Source organism: Cornus florida, unplaced genomic scaffold (assembly GCF_030987335.1).
Source record: "Cornus florida cultivar Cherokee Brave unplaced genomic scaffold, ASM3098733v1 CherokeeBrave_3.0.0_Hap2_Chr03, whole genome shotgun sequence".
NCBI classification, from domain to species: domain Eukaryota; kingdom Viridiplantae; phylum Streptophyta; class Magnoliopsida; order Cornales; family Cornaceae; genus Cornus; species Cornus florida.
In genome coordinates this window covers 15502312-15518764 of record NW_026775573.1, presented here as the reverse complement: position 1 = coordinate 15518764, position 16453 = coordinate 15502312, and the positions used below count along the sequence as shown (strand labels likewise).

The window sequence follows — 16453 nt, the reverse complement described above, 5'->3', positions numbered from 1 at the left end:
TTGTGCCCTAGATATGGCTAACAGATTTGAGAAGTCTTTAACAAAATCGAATGCCAATTTCTTCTTACACAAGCGGTGAGTTTAGTTCAGAATTATCTTCTCAGGAGTGGACTCGAATCAAATTTAATGGACGAATTTTTTTTAGTAGTTACTCACACACACTTGTAAATTCTTAGACTTGAACCTCTAACTTCTCTTTGAAAGTAAGAGGCTAATATCGATAGGCCATTGGCCCGTTGGTTTGGGCGAATTTCTTTTCATTTGCAATCACTTTAGTTTTCTCTAGTTCAGGTCTTTGTTCATTATCCTGGAGAGTAATGTGCTAACTCTCTAGCGAATGAATAGGATCTTAGAGAGGTCTTTCCTTTTCGGATTATTGTATGTTCATTAAAACTTTCTCCAGAAAGTTAGGTGGTTAAAGATATTTTTCTTTACCAAATTTTTAGTCAAAAAATTTTCATTTTTTTTCTTTTTGTTTTTATCTAACCTTAAGGAGCCTTGGGAAAAAGCTTGACAAGCACTAGGTATAAACCCAACATTTAGCACAAACGTGTGTTGCGTAGTCTAAGTCACACAGAGTGAGTGAGGAAATAAGGTATGTTGCATAGCTTAAGTCACACGGAGTCACGTAGAGCAAGCGTGGAAATAGGAGCGAAAGCGGTATAAGGAGTAAGATAAGGAGCTAAATAAGGAGACGGTACTAGATCGGCACTTGATTAAAAAATTTATGTTACTTGGTGAATAGCTACAATTAGTGGCATGTGGGTTCCATAAAATTATTCCACATTCTTATCCACTTCCACGGCAATTTCAAATCAGTGACAACACAATGTTGTACCTCAACGGAAGGCTGTGATTGCTCACATATGTGGAGCCTACAGCCGTCCCTGGATTTACTGCACCATGCAGTAGTTGCAAACTTTTGGAAGAGGTCAATTCCAAAGTTATCTTCCCATGGTATTGTATAGAAGGGAGGAGCACTTCAATTCCAAACTCGTTCCAGGTAGGAAAATCAATTCCTAAACTCACACTGATGAAAAATAAATAAATAAATAAATAAATTCGATCCTAAATAATTTTAAGGCAGAAAGTCTTATGAAAAAAAATTAAAAATCATGAAATATTTAATAATTGTAATCATAAACTTTGTTAGTTTTACAGTTGAAAATTTAAAAGATTATGACTTATCAAAAAAAAAATTTAAAAGATTATGAAAAATAATAATAAAAAAAAACAATATTAAAAATTAATTTTAAAAAGAAGTAAATTAGACGTTTTGTGCTGGACAATTTTTATTAATTTTATTGTCATTCTAATGTCATTTTCGAATTCCTTAGGCTTCGTTTGGTTAGATAGAAATAAGCAAGAAAAGAAAAAAATGAAAAATAAAAGAAAAGTAAAGTGAATGAAAAGAAAAATTATTTTCTATCAAGCATTTGATTAGTATGAAAATTTATTCAGGAAGATTGTATGAAAATAAGTTTATTAGTTTGGATAGCATGAAAATAAAAAGAAAGTGATTGTATATGCCAAAATTATCCTTATGATTTCAAATACTAAAAAAATAAATAAATTTGTGTTTAATGATGTCTATTTTTATCAAAGTTTTAATAAAATGATGAATTATTATTTTTATTTATTTATTTATTTTTTTCCTAATTGGGACTCACACACACTACCTTCACTGAGATTCGAATCCCGAATCTCCGTAGGAGTCTTATACCGCTAGGCTAATATAATTATTTATATTCATTTATATTGTTTAAATTAAAACAATAATTTCTTAGGTGGAAGTGGAAGTAGAACTAATTATTCATTTAAGAGAAATAAGGAAGCTTAAAAATAAAAATAAAAATAAAAAAATAGACTCATGGACTCATGGGCTTTCAACCAGAGAACACAAAAAGAGCAAAATATATATTATTCTCTGTATATATAATAGAGGTGTATATATATTATCAGATACAATGTATATATTTGGAACCAAAAAATACCGACAAGTAGTATTGCAAGAGAACATGTTTAGAGAGAACTTGCTTTTTAGAAATCTACTAAAATAGAAATTGTTAGAGAACTAGCCTCTTTAAAACTCAGTAGAAAAGAAACTCAATTAGTTGTTTTACATGATTTAGTTGTTGGATAAAATAAGAATGTTAAATAAAAAGAAGCAGTTTTTACTAGAAAATATTATTTTCGCAAGTTTTTTGTGAGAAAAGTTTTGAAGGAAACTAATCTAATGTGGGAAACTATATTTTCTATGGTTTTTTTTTTTTTTTTTCCATCTATCCAAACTCTAAAAAAATTTAAAAATTTTCTTTCATTTCTTTTCTAGTTGATTCCATCTAACCAAACGAACTTATTGAATTTTTTTTTCCGAGAAAGTTAAGCAATTTATTGAATAAGAAAAAAACTATACGTAGTCCATATAATTGGACCCACAAATTTTGGGCCATTGGCCATACAAATTAGGCATTAAAGCCCAAAAAGACAACATACTTTCCCAAACCCAGCCCAGCTAAGTGAACCCACAATTGTATTCTTCTGTGATGGTATGTGGATCAAGCCGTTGGAGATCAGGGATCATGGTCACGATACTTTGGCGGGAAATTCCATGAGTCATCAAGTCTCCATGAGCTTAATCTTGAATTGCTTGGTATTTCTGAGCTAGCAATTTGATCCTGACTGAAGCTGCTACATAGAGGAAGATCAGATTAGAGAGCCAATTATGATGCCAGAAAAGAGTAGGGTGTTCCCATTACCAATCTTGGTTAACACCAGGTCTCAAATGCAACAACTTCCTCAAGTTGAATGAGCATTTTCGAGGTACATTGATTTCCCATAAACACCTGTTTCTAATCTTATATTCCTGTGTGTGTGTGTGTATATCTTGCAAACTAGGAGATAGAGGACACGGGCCCACCTGTTCCTGAAGCTGGATGATCTACCAACTAAACCACTAGGTAATATTCAGCCTACCGTCCTCTTTAGCTCTACAAACATTTATCCAGACCTAAGTAACATAAAGCGGAAACAAAAGTGAAAACTGTAAAATTAAGTTACAAATAGTGCCAATGGGAACGAAATCGCGTTCGGTGCGTGAGAGCGACATCCGTCGAGGAGGATTGTGTGACTTAAATCCAGACCATAAAAACTTCCTACATAAGCTGTTAATTTCTAAGATAATGATGCAGGTAGGATGAACATAGTAGCCCAATCAAGTTGAACACTAATAATAATGGATTGAATAGATATAAGTTTGCTTGTCCAGTGATCAATCCTACCTGTGATCTTCTCAACTAGGGGCATGCAGTCCTGAGCTCTCCCAATACGGTGGCGATTAATGGTATCCCAAAGTGTTTAATAGGAAAACACCCAATGCTAAATCCTAGTAGAGAGGAAATATTGTGTTGGATATTGGATCAACCCCACTGAAGAACACAGAACTTTTGGCCTGATTAATATGCAGACCCGTGAGAGAAGAGAACAATGTAAGCTATGTTACATGGACTTGGTTACGGGTATGTATCTATGCATCGGACGTATTAATTCTCTAAACCGAAGGACACGTCTAAATATTCATTTTATTTAGTTAGTTTATTTTATTTTATACGGTAAAGTAATGTTTTTATCTAATATAGTGTTCAATATATGATTTTTTTAATTCATTTTAATGTAATAGTACAATATAATTGAATGATTAAATATGCTTTTTAGGTATATGTCCAACTAAAAGTGTCAGACACATATCCCATACCCATGTCTAAGCAATATGTATCATACATGGATACTTTACTACTTTTGAAGAGTCCATGTAACATAGTAGGGAGGACATCTAGAAGGAACTGCCAACTTGCAGAATCAAAGGCCTTTTGAAGGTCTATATTCTATGGCATATTCTATAGCATAATCAAATCTCTGCCAATATGGTAAGTCATTCCATAAATCGTGGTTATTATATATGCTAACATATGCATAATCAAATCTCTACTATTATGGTAAGTCATTCCATAAATCGTGGTTATCATATATGCTAACAAACACATTTAAGAGTTGGAGAGTGCAGATTATAGCCATGCAATAACTCGAGAGAGTAGAACATTGTCACTGATGGACCTCCCTTGTATGAAGGTAGACTGGCTTGGGTCAATGAGAAGTGGTAAGACTGGTTTTAATTTATTGGCTAATAATTTTGTGATGCATTTGTAAATTGAATTACAACAGGAGTTTGACCTAAAGTCATTTGAGGTTTTAAGGGTTTGGAGATTTAGGAACCAAAGAGATGTCGGAGCAATTAAGCTCTTGAAGTAGTTTACCATTGGTAAAGAATTCCCTAGTTGCCTTAGTCAAGTCTTCTCCAATAAAAGGCCAAGCTTTTTGGAAGAACAAACTATTAAAACCATCACTGTCACTTGGAATAGAAGATAGGTCTTCACAAAGGCGAGGAGGAACAGTTTTGGTAGTAAATGATTGCTGGTACTGTCTTCCAGGATAAGCGTGGGATGAAGACCCCAAAAAGGACTTGAAATGAGAGACAATAGCATTTTTTATGGGACATCACCTTGAATAAGCTCTCCATTAGGAGTTATCTTCTTCCTGTTGATTCTTGCCCCTATTGACTTGAAAAAGAAAGAGAATTATTGCTTGGTAGTTGGTGTGTGAATACAACTAATTTTCTCTTCATTTCATGGTGAATTGGTGAGTCCTCTCTCCTGCCACAATGTACAGTCAACAGTCTTGATATTTATCGTAAGAAGTATTGACCATAAAAGTAGCTTCTTAGCTTCATGCAATTCACCATTGTACCAACCACCAAACTTACCAGAAATTTCCTAAATGGTTCTGACCAATATTTTTTTAAATTATTATTATTTATAAAAGACTTTCTAAATGCAACCCATAATGATAATTCTTATATCCATTTAACACAAAACAATATAAGAGTAATGGTATGCTTGCACTGTGACCCACACCCAACTCCCACTCACAGTCGGGTGTCATTAAAACTATCTTTTTTCAATAAATAAACAGCACAATGTTAAAAAAACTTATCCAAATACCTAATCAGCTGTAATTTATTAGGAAATATTCCGAAAATTCTCATGATTCCTAGAAAATTCCAACACACATCCTTAATCACCATCTCGATTTAACCATAAAAACATTTTTCTTTTTTATTATTATTATTATTTTTTTTTAAAATGATTCCACAGTCCAATCACTAGCTCAATACACAATAACAAAAGATGAATGCACCTGCTGTGAAAACCTAACAATGAAAAAGAGATCAAATTATTCATCTAGGCAAGTGGAGCTGATTTTATTTTCATTGACCAAAAAATTTCTTTTCAAGGTTAGTTATTTGTATAGTATTATTCATGTTATAATTTTCTCTTATATGTTATATATAATATATGATTGAATAAAATAAAATATATAATTGAATAACATAAAATAAAATATTTTTCAATCTAGCAGAAGCTTTTTCCCATTCTGAGTCCCAAAACGATAGACTACTGGTCTCTCTCACTTCCGCATTAATGTTGCATTTTCTGCCAATATTGGAGTCAATGGGGCTAACAACAATAATGTTGCATTTTCTTTTATATGTTATATATAATGTATGATTGAATAACATAAAATATATAATTGAATAAAATAAAATATTTTTCTATCTAGCAGAAGCTTTTTCCCATTCCGAGTCCCAAAACAATAGACTACTGGTCTCTCTTTCATTTCCGCGTTATTCTCTCTCACTTTCTGCCAATGGAGTCAATGGGGCTAACAACAATAATGTTGCATTAGCTCATTCGAGACGTATTTGTTCATTAAATATGTTAAAAAGAGCACATAGTCTCCATTATGGACGTGTTTTTCTGTAAATGATTCTAAATTGCTAGACTGTGGACATTGATTGTGAGAAGGAGCCAACACGCCCATGTGAATGCTTCATCCAAGGTTGAATTGTTGGCATTTCTTTTGGTAATATTCTATTCTCTTGCTCCATGCAAATACTCTTCCTCTCTCTCCCAGGGGCTTTTTGCAGCTACTCTCTGTCTCTCTCTACTTTGCACAAAAAAAGAACATGGCTGAAGCTTTGGTGGGTGGCGCTTTCTCTCGGCTTCCCTTCAAGTGCTGTTTGATCGGATGGCTTCTCGTGAGTTCAAAAGCTTCTTTTCCAAACGAAAGTTCGATGATGGACTCGTAGACAAACTGAAGACAATCTTGCTAGCCCTTCAAGCAGTGCTGGATGACGCGGAGGACAAGCAAATTACCAACAAACATGTTAAAGCTTGGCTCGACGAGCTCCAACATGTTGTCCACCAAGCTGAGGACTTGCTGGATGAAATTGCTACCAAAGCCTTGAAGGACAAGTTGGAAGTTGATCACGATCAGTCCCAAATCCAAAGCATGACAACTAAGGTTGGTTTCAATCGATTTTTTCGTCCTTTCAAGCTATCTCTATTACCGATTAATCGTTTTGTATCTTCTTATACGTACCTGTCTGATAAAGCAATAGAGTTGAGGATGAAGGAGGTCGTTAATAAGTTGGAGTGTTTTGTTGAGCAAAAAAATTCTCTTCATTTGAGAAACAACGCTGGAAGAAAACAGTGGCAAAGGCTACCAACCACATCTTTGGTAGATGAATTTGATGTCTATGGTAGGGACAACGACAAAGAGAAGATTATTGAATTGTTGTTGTCTAGCAATACAACTAGGAAAGAGATTGGTGTAATCCCCATTGTAGGAATGGGTGGGGTGGGCAAGACAACCCTTGCTCAACTTGTATACAATGATGCTAGAGTGGATCAGAATTTTGATTTGAAAGCATGGGTGTGTGTTTCTGATGACTTTGATATTTTTTTGATAACAAAAAGAATTGTTGAGGCTGTTACGACATCAACTAATCAAATTAATGAACTTAATCAACTTCAAATCAAGTTGAAAGAGAGCCTAGCAGGGAAGAAATTTCTGATTGTTTTAGACGATGTTTGGAATGACAATTCAATTCACTGGAACCTATTAAGAAGACCTTTTAGAATTGGAGCACAGGAAAGTAGAATTATCGTAACCACACGCATTGATAAAGTTGCATTAGTCATGGGCACTATTCCTAGTTATTGTCACTTGAAGCAATTGTCATTGGAAGATTGTTGGTCATTATTTGCAAAACATGCATTTGAGAATGGAGATTATATGGCTCATCCAGACCTAGAGATAATTGGTAGAGAAATTGTGAAGAAGTGTGGAGGCCTACCTTTAGCGGTAAAATCACTTGGAGGTCTCTTGCGGTCTAAATTGGAAACTGAGGAATGGGAAAATATATTAAAAAGCGAGATATGGGACTTGGATCCTAACACTCTTCCAGCTTTAAGATTGAGCTATCATTATCTTCCTTCGCATTTAAAGCGATGCTTTGCATATTGTTCAATATTTCCTAAAGATTACAAATTTGAAAAAGAACGATTAGTCCATTTATGGATAGCCCTTGATCTTGTGCAACAACCCAAAAATAATATATTATTGGAAGATGCAGGTAATTACTACTTTCGTGAACTATTGTCAAGGTCTTTCTTTCAGAAAATAAGTCATAACACTAAGTCTGATTATGTAATGCATGGCCTAATCCATGATTTAGCTCAACAGATATCTAGAGAGTTTTGTTTTAGGTTGGAAGATGGCAAACCCCTTAATCATGTATGTGAAAAAGTTCGTCATTTCTCGTATGCTAAGGGTGTATATGATGGATTCGAGAAATTCAAGGCTGTTAATGAGGTTAAGTATTTACGGACCTTAATATCATTTGATGAAAAAGCATATTGTTTCTTAGGCAATAAGGTACTACGTGATCTGTTGCCAAGCCTGAGATGCTTAAGGGTGCTATCTTTGTCTCATTACTGGATTTCTGAATTGCCTCAATCGATTGAAAATTTGATACTTTTACGCTATTTAGACGTCTCTTGGACAAAAATCAGACGGTTACCTGATGCGGTAACAACCTTGTGCAATTTACAGATATTAGATTTGTCATATTGTCGGGATCTCACTGAATTGCCTCTGAATATGGGTAAACTAATAAACTTGCGTTATCTGGATGTCAGAGGAACAACATTAACTGAAATGCCGATACAATTGAGCAGACTGAAAAATCTCCAACATTTAACATATTTTGTAGTTGGCAAGAATAGTGGATCAAGGAGTAATGGATTGAAGGAACTGTGTCATCTTCGGGGGGAACTTCTCATTTCAGGGCTTCAAAATATGACAAGTGGTCTCGATGCATCAGAAGCCAATCTAAAAGGAAAGGAGCACCTTGAAGGGTTAGAGTTCAAATGGGATGGTGATGCTAATGATTCACACAAAGAAAGAGATGTACTTGACAGGCTACAACCTCATGCTAGGGTGAAGGATCTACGCATCATTAACTATGGGGGCACAAGATTTCCGAATTGGTTAGAGAGAACTCGTTCGTTTCATAACATGGTGTCCTTAAAATTAATAAGGTGTGGAAATTGCTATTCTTTGCCATCGATTGGCCAACTACCCTCTCTAAAGTATCTAAGAATTGAAGGGATGAAAGCAATAACTAAGGTGAGTCAGGAATTCTATGGGGATGCTGATTCTTCAATGAAACCATTTCAATCTCTCGAGACACTAAGCTTCAAAGAAATGGAAGAGTGGGAGGAATGGGATGCATTAGGTGCTGGAGAGTTCTCTCGCCTTTTAGAACTTTCTTTGGTCGATTGCTCTAAGCTAACCGGTGAATTACCCAGTCATGTCCTTTCTTTAAGAAAAATAGAAATTTCTGGATGCCAACAGCTTGTGCCAGATCAAGTGAGGCAGCTGCTGCTACACCGACCTCATCTTGAGGAATTGAATATTTCAGATATGTCAAACTTCATGGAATTTCAGCCGGAATTGTGCAATTTAATGAAACTTGAAAGGTTGACGATAAAGAAATGCCCGAGCCTTGTGTCATTTCTGGATGTGGGATTGCCGTCCCTAGCAGCAGTACCAAAGGGAATAAATATGAATATGAATATGATGGGCATCAACAATTGCCTTCAAGAGTTGCGCATCTATGATTGTTCATCTCTTCTTCAGTTGTCTTTCCTCATTGATGGTCTACCTGCTCCCACATTGAAAACACTTGAGATCTCCTCCTGTAGTCGTATAGAATTTTCCCTGACGGAGCATAATCACCACACATGTTCCATTGAAAATCTGATTGTATACAACTGTGACCTTCTCAAGTCATTGTCATTGGGATTATTCCCAAAGCTTCGTTATCTCAAGATCTCAGGGAACATAAATTTTGAAACGCTTTCAATTCGAGATGGCGAAGAGCTTCAAAATCTGATGGAGCTTAAAATAGATGATTGCCCTAAAATGGTATACTTTCCCCATGGTGATGGAGGAAGATTATTGCCTGCTCCCAATCTGACGTATTTGAGAATCAGTTTTTGCAATAATTTGAAGTCGCTGCCGCAACAAATGCACACCCTCCTCCCATCTCTTGAAAGATTGTATATATGGAACTGTCCAGAAGTTGAATCCTTTCCAGACGGAGGTTTGCCGTCCAACTTAACTACACTTTGGGTCTGTAATTGTGAGAAACTGATGAAGGGTCGGATCGGTTGGGGTTTGCAAACACCTTCGTCTCTTAAAGAATTCGATATCTGGGGTGAATATGAGGAAGAAATGTTGGAGTCATTTCCAGAGGAGTGGCTATTACCCACCACTATTACCACTCTTTGGATTGCAAAACTTCCAAATCTGAAATCAGTGAACCACAAGGGCCTTCAACACCTCACCTCTCTTACAAGTCTATACCTGCATGAATGCCCAAAGCTCCAGTCATTGCCAAAAGAGGGGCTGCCCAACTCCCTCTCTTTTCTGCAGATACAGAATTGTCCATTGCTGAAACCACGCTGCCAAAGGGATAATGGGAAAGATTGGCCCAAGATTTCCCAAATCCCCTGGATAAGCCTTGATGGTGAAGACATCATAAACTTAGAGTGACATTCATCCATTCTCGCATGTATTCCTTTGGTTTCTATTCATGCAGGAAAACCACCCTAATTCCTTCCGCTCAGGTACTACACTCTGTTCAACACTCTCTACAACATAACGAAATATTTTACTTTCTTCTATCTATCATTAATCCCCCCTCACTTTCCTTGCACCATCAACACTAGTGCTGCGCGTTAGTTGATGATCAAATCACTTCATGACCATAACAAGATGAATTATCACCTTTCTCAACATTGATGGTTGCAGAGAAACTTCAATTCTCAGTTAGGTATGTGCCTCCACATTTTGGCAGATACAAACTAAATTAATGTCAATTCTAGAACAAAAAAAATGCTGATTCTAACAATTTTGTCATTGCCAACATGTATAATAAATCTGGTTTAAATTGATGGAAAATTTTTAAACTAACATGATTTTATTTTGCAGCTAAATACCCACCCTCACGTCTCTATTTGATTCTCAGAAACAATGATGGAAGGCAAAGAAAATGAAAGAAATGCGGAAGTGCAAGAAAACAATCAGCAGGTAAAACCTTTTAATTTCTAATACAGATTTCCCCATATCTTTTTTGCTCTGTATGCGAACTTGTTTTGTGCAAGTCATAGAAGTCATTTTCTCCCTTCAGATTTTATTTTCTCACAATTTTCCATTACAAACACACACACACTAAAAAAAAAAAAAAAAACAAATTGTCTTGCATGAGCCACTCGGGCTGTCATGTTTGAATTCTAGTTTGCATTTGTTATTAATTACTTTTATTTATTTAATACAATTCTTGACTTACTTGAAATCTTGATATCTTCTGCCAGCACTATGGTTTCCAATTATAGACTTCCCGAGCTACGGAACACATATCAGTTCTGTTTCAGTTCATGAAGCAAGCAAATCCCTCAATTAGTTGGAGTATATATTGTATGCATTCTGGAAGAGAACCAAAACAAGATTCATGTGCCTTTGGAGCTCGTATCGACCTGGGCTTGACATGAACTATTGAAACCATTCATGTATACAAATGATAAGGTATGCAAAATTGAGTAGCATCTCTTTGGAATATATGCAGAATTCCATTTGAATCATTTATGCTGAATATGCACTAAAATGTGCCCAACTAGCCTATATCTGTTTCTGTTTATTTTTTGGGTCATTTTTTGGTTCAATGCTAAAAGCTCAGCCTGATAATCACAAGGACACGGGTTTGAGTCTGAGGTTAACTACTTTGCAATAAAATATTCCAAATGTTTGTCTCGAGTTCCTAGAACAGTATTAGATACTGACCTTTTTATTCAACTACACTACACATTGCAGCATGGTGACAAATGCATTTGGAGTTGGCGGGTGGGGGGTCTTAGTTCACTTCTTATTCATTATAATAGCTTTGTCCACCATAAAAAAAGAGTGTATATAATTATTATCTCAGTGCTTCTAGGTATTATTATTTTTGAAATTATTGAAATATGACATGTATGAATACTTTTGCACCCTACATTGGGTATGAGTGGATTATGATGTTCGAAAATTGATGCAGAATCACAAAATGATTTCCTCCTGTATAGCTTGGGTGAAGGAATTGGAGAGTTTATACTGGTCTCTGTTAACTCATATTTTTAGTGATCACAAACATAGCAATTCCATGATTAAACGGTCAATGTGACATTTCTGAGACCTACTTCATCGTCTTTGAACACTTGATGGTGAGGTTTATGAACTTCTCCCTCAATTCCCGCTTACATGAGCCACTCAGGTACAGGTTTAAATTCTACTTTGCATGACTAATTAATTACTTCTACTTATTTGATTGCAATCAGCTTATCACTCTATCGTTCATTAATGGCAGCTTGCAAGCTGGAAGGGAACTAGAGCTTGATTCATGTGCCATTTGAGCTCACATGAACCTAGGCATGACCTGAACTCTGAAGTTGCCCATTTAATTATCTGATGAGGCAAGCAATTTTTTCTTATTTCTTTTTATTTTTTCTGTTTTCCCCCTAGGCATGAGGTTGGCAATTTTTCTAGTATCGTTTCAAAACACATGCAGAATATACTAGAATAATTTTTTTGTGAATGTGCAAGTACGACGTGTCAAAGCCATTGCAACATGGTGATACTGGCTCCAACTACTTATATTTTCTTTGCTTCAGCAATTCCAGATATATCTTTTGGGGAGCAACCAGAAAGAGATACTGTTAAGGGGACAATTAAATGCAAGTGTCCTCTTATTGTTACATTTTACAACTATAGATCTGCTAAGACATGCTCTGTAACTGTAATTGTTACAGATGGAAGTTTAACTGCGGTGCAAACTATTGCATCACCCGCCAATTGAGGTGTCATCCACTCAATTGTTGGAGGACAACCACTGCTTATACTTGGAGTTGCAGAGCCAACTGTATTGATGTACATGTTGGGAAACGTGCAAGTTTTAAAAACTTTTCGAGGGATTTAAATTCATAGATCTTGATTCATTACATAGAGACAAGTTTCATGCAAAAATAAAACATGATGTATCATTCAATTAAAAGATTGAATACTTACATCAAGGTTTGAGTAAACCTTAGATCTCTCCTCTAAAGTGAATGTTCTCACTTATTGTAGATCCCTTAGCAAAATGCATTCTCCTTGGATCTCCATCTTCTTGGTAATTGTTTTGCCTTTAGGAATCACTCATATGCCTCCATGAATGACCTTGGAAAACTAGGCTTGTGGGAGCCTCCATTAGATGAGAACATAAACCCTAATATTCTAGAGAGAGAAAAGTTATTCCTATTTTCTTCTCATCAGAATCACCCCTAAAATATACATAGACCATGTATATTTATAGGCAACATAAAGATAAAGAAAAGGAAACAACAAATCCTTCTCCATTTCTAATTCATATGTCTCAAATCTAATATGATTCCAATATCAAGTTGGGCTATGAGTGAGAATCCATTGGGCCTATTATTTTATTGGCTACAATGAATTAATGATTGACCCGGTCCATGGACCCAATTCAATTAATTCATAAATTAATTTCTACTCCACTAAAAGAAATTAATTGAACTCCAATTAAATAATAAATAACCTCTAAGTCAATATTGCACTTTGACCCCTCTATGCATAATTAGTTATCGGATAAATAATGCCATCAATCCGACTACTTAATTAATATATTTATTTTGGTACCTTTGATTATTTCTGGCTCGATTACAATAAAACATTTGTTCGACAAAAATAATAATTTAATAAATAAATATATATTAAATCATTTTGTCTAAAATCATACGAAGGCCTTCGAATTTACTTTGTGATCAACCATAATCAATACAAAATAAATACAAGTAGCAATGATGCAAATATTGAAAATATAACCCTCTAACTATTAATTACATAACTACCCGAAGTGTCAGTCTAAGGATCCCAAAGAATCCGCCGAACAAATCAAAGTAATTATTAATTAATAAAAGAGTCTATACTTTTCTCATGCTTAAGAGTCAAATGCCATGACGGTGATAGAGAGTAATTGCATACGACGGCTCTCGCAATATATCTCAACCTAACGCGGATCCAGTTCAAGTCTTAATTAATTATGAGTCCATCCATAATTACCGACTATGAACAATTTATAATTACTATTTATATATCATGCATTGATTGTCATCACATACATATATATAAATATTTCTTGTAATTACATGGACACTATCAATTTCATAGTGAATCGAAATATAATACATTGAATTCACCAATTGTATAAAACATAAATATTTCAGAAACGTCAGGAACATATGTCAATTAATCCAAACAGGAATTTGCTATGCCAGGGCATATAAATCCCAACAGCTCCCACTTGCCCTCATAGCCAATTCAAATTGCACCTAACTCCAATGTTATCCAGATGATGATCAAAATTATTGATCAATGACACATTTGATAATGGATCAACAAAGTTGTGTTCCAATGCAATGCTCTAGCTACAAGTACATTTTCTTGCCGGATAATATCATGTAGAACATGATACTTCCTATCAGTGTATTTTGTTCATCTATGGAACCTTGGGTCATTGGTTTGGACTACTTCTGCACTATTGTCGCAATATAGCTCGATAGGCAGGCTAGTATGCTCCACAACCTCTAAATCAGTGAGATCAAACCAATAGGCTTATATTGCCACATTTAAGGCTGCAATATATTCCACCTGCAGGTTTGAGTCAACAGTTGAAATCTGCTTGACAATCTACCAACTGATTTCCCTTCCATTAAGTGAACATACACTAAGTCATGAACCTCATAGTATCTACTTCTGATTGAAAATCAGAACTAGCATACCTGACTAGGACCATATCATCACATCCATAAATGAGTATGATATCATTGATTCTCCTTAGGTACTTAATGATATTTTTCACAATAGACCAGTTGTCAAGTCCAGTATTGGACTGATCTCTACTGACTATCCCTACTATGTAGCGGATGTCCTGTTTGGTATAGACCATGGCATATATGAGACTCTTATATGCTGAAACATATTGTTCCAGTCTCATTTGCTCAATCTCCTCTGCTAGTCTTGAAAAACTACTTACTAGAGAGAGCGATCCATATCAATAAAGCAAGAACTCATTCTTTGAGTTATGCATACCAAACCTGGTCAAAACTTTATCAATGTAGGATTATTAAGATAAGCCTATTTTTCTTTTAACCTGATCTTGCAAAAGCTTGATCCTAGGAATATAGCTTACATCTTGAAAATCCTTCATTTAAAAGTAATTGAACAACTACCTCTTTATTAATGACAAAACTTCCACATCATTCTAAATGAGTAGGATGTCATCAATATATATAGAATTAGAAAAATAATGACATTCCTTTGTACACTCATGATTTATTCACTAAGAAATCTTCTAGTATTTATTTGTAGATTAACTTACCTTCCATAGGAATCACCCTACTAGAAAGTTCTACAAGATCCCAGAATTTATTAGAATACATCGATTCTAACTCTGATTTCATAGTAACTCACCAAAACGATCTGTATCCACATCGGTTCACGCTTCCGTGTAGCTTACTGGGTCCAACTCATGTTTAACAGGGATGTCCATAATGGTCTCACCTAAAAACATGATTCTGTCGAATTGGATGATAATCCTCCCACTACATCAATGTACCGATGCAAGAATCTGTGTAGTAGATGATGCTAACACATTAATAGGGAATTCATATATTATTCTCAATTTCTATAATAAGTGTGTTCATATGTGGTACATCTGGTACTCTTACCATATTCTCTAACACTATACTACTAGGTATGTGATTCATAATATGATTCTTTTATAGATAAACAGTGAGTGTAAACAATCAACTTTTATCATTGAGATCATAAAATAATCCATTCTAGTGACTTTTAGAGTAGCTATCAAATCTATCATGCGTATGATCTGTTTCCAACTTACTTGTCCATATCAAGCGCACATGTGCAAGACTACCCCATATGTGCATGTGATTCAAACTAAGATTTAGTCAAAAACACAGCTCAACGGTATCCTTGAGACAGACTAAGATGGAATGCAGTTCATAATGCGCATCGATGTCATTGACGCTAAACTCTTAAATGAAAGAGATAATGTGGCATAACTGATCATAGATTTAACCATGTTATCTGGTATTATGTTATTCCTATTTGACACCTAAATGCATTTAGCGTCAATTGCGGAAAACTGGTACATAACACCCTTATTGACCATATAGTCTTTGCACTATCCCAAGAAATACTCATATCCTCGATCAGATCGAAATTTCTTGATAAGTTTACCTAATTTGTGTTCCACATCAGTCTTAACCTTCTCAGAAAATACCAAGAGTTTAAGACTTGTGTTGCATCAGATAAACTTATCCAAAACGTGAGTAATCTTGCTTGGATGTTCATAAGACCACACGTGTCAGTGTGTACCGACTCCAATTGTCCTTTATGTCTTTTTCATCTGGCCGATTAAGCCCTAAGAGTTATCTATCCTTCAAAACAGGGTTCACAAGTTTGGTTTAGGCTCCCCTGCCTCACTAGGTAATTAACCTTCTTTGACCAATCTTTGAATCTTATTTTGATTGATAACAACCCAAAAATAGACATTAAAAATACAATGAGTCAGGAATAACAAATTTTCTCTTAACATTCAATCTAGAAGATGCAACATTAGTTTCTACATCCTGCAAATCTTAAGAGTTTGTGATTATAGTATATTAACCATCTTTCAATACACCAGAAGAAATCGCATATCTATTCAATTTTATAAAACCAGTTTTACAAAATAACAACACAGTTTTTATAAACCACAAGTGAAACAAGAATAAAATAGCATCTAACTTCTGTGCATAAAAATAGTTCTCTAATACTAATATCCTCATACTCTCTATTTTCAGATGTAATACTCCCACTGACTTAGCTACAACCT

The 16453-nt window shown here is 35.1% G+C and overlaps 1 protein-coding gene across 1 annotated transcript; it reads left to right on the top strand.

The window, feature by feature from the left end:
- Positions 1-6747: 6747 nt before the first annotated feature.
- LOC132301153 (putative disease resistance protein At3g14460) lies at positions 6748-10020 on the top strand. Its single transcript, XM_059798430.1, has one exon. The coding sequence runs from the start codon at positions 6748-6750 to the stop codon at positions 10018-10020; it is 3273 nt and encodes a 1090-aa protein (XP_059654413.1).
- Positions 10021-16453: the final 6433 nt, after the last annotated feature.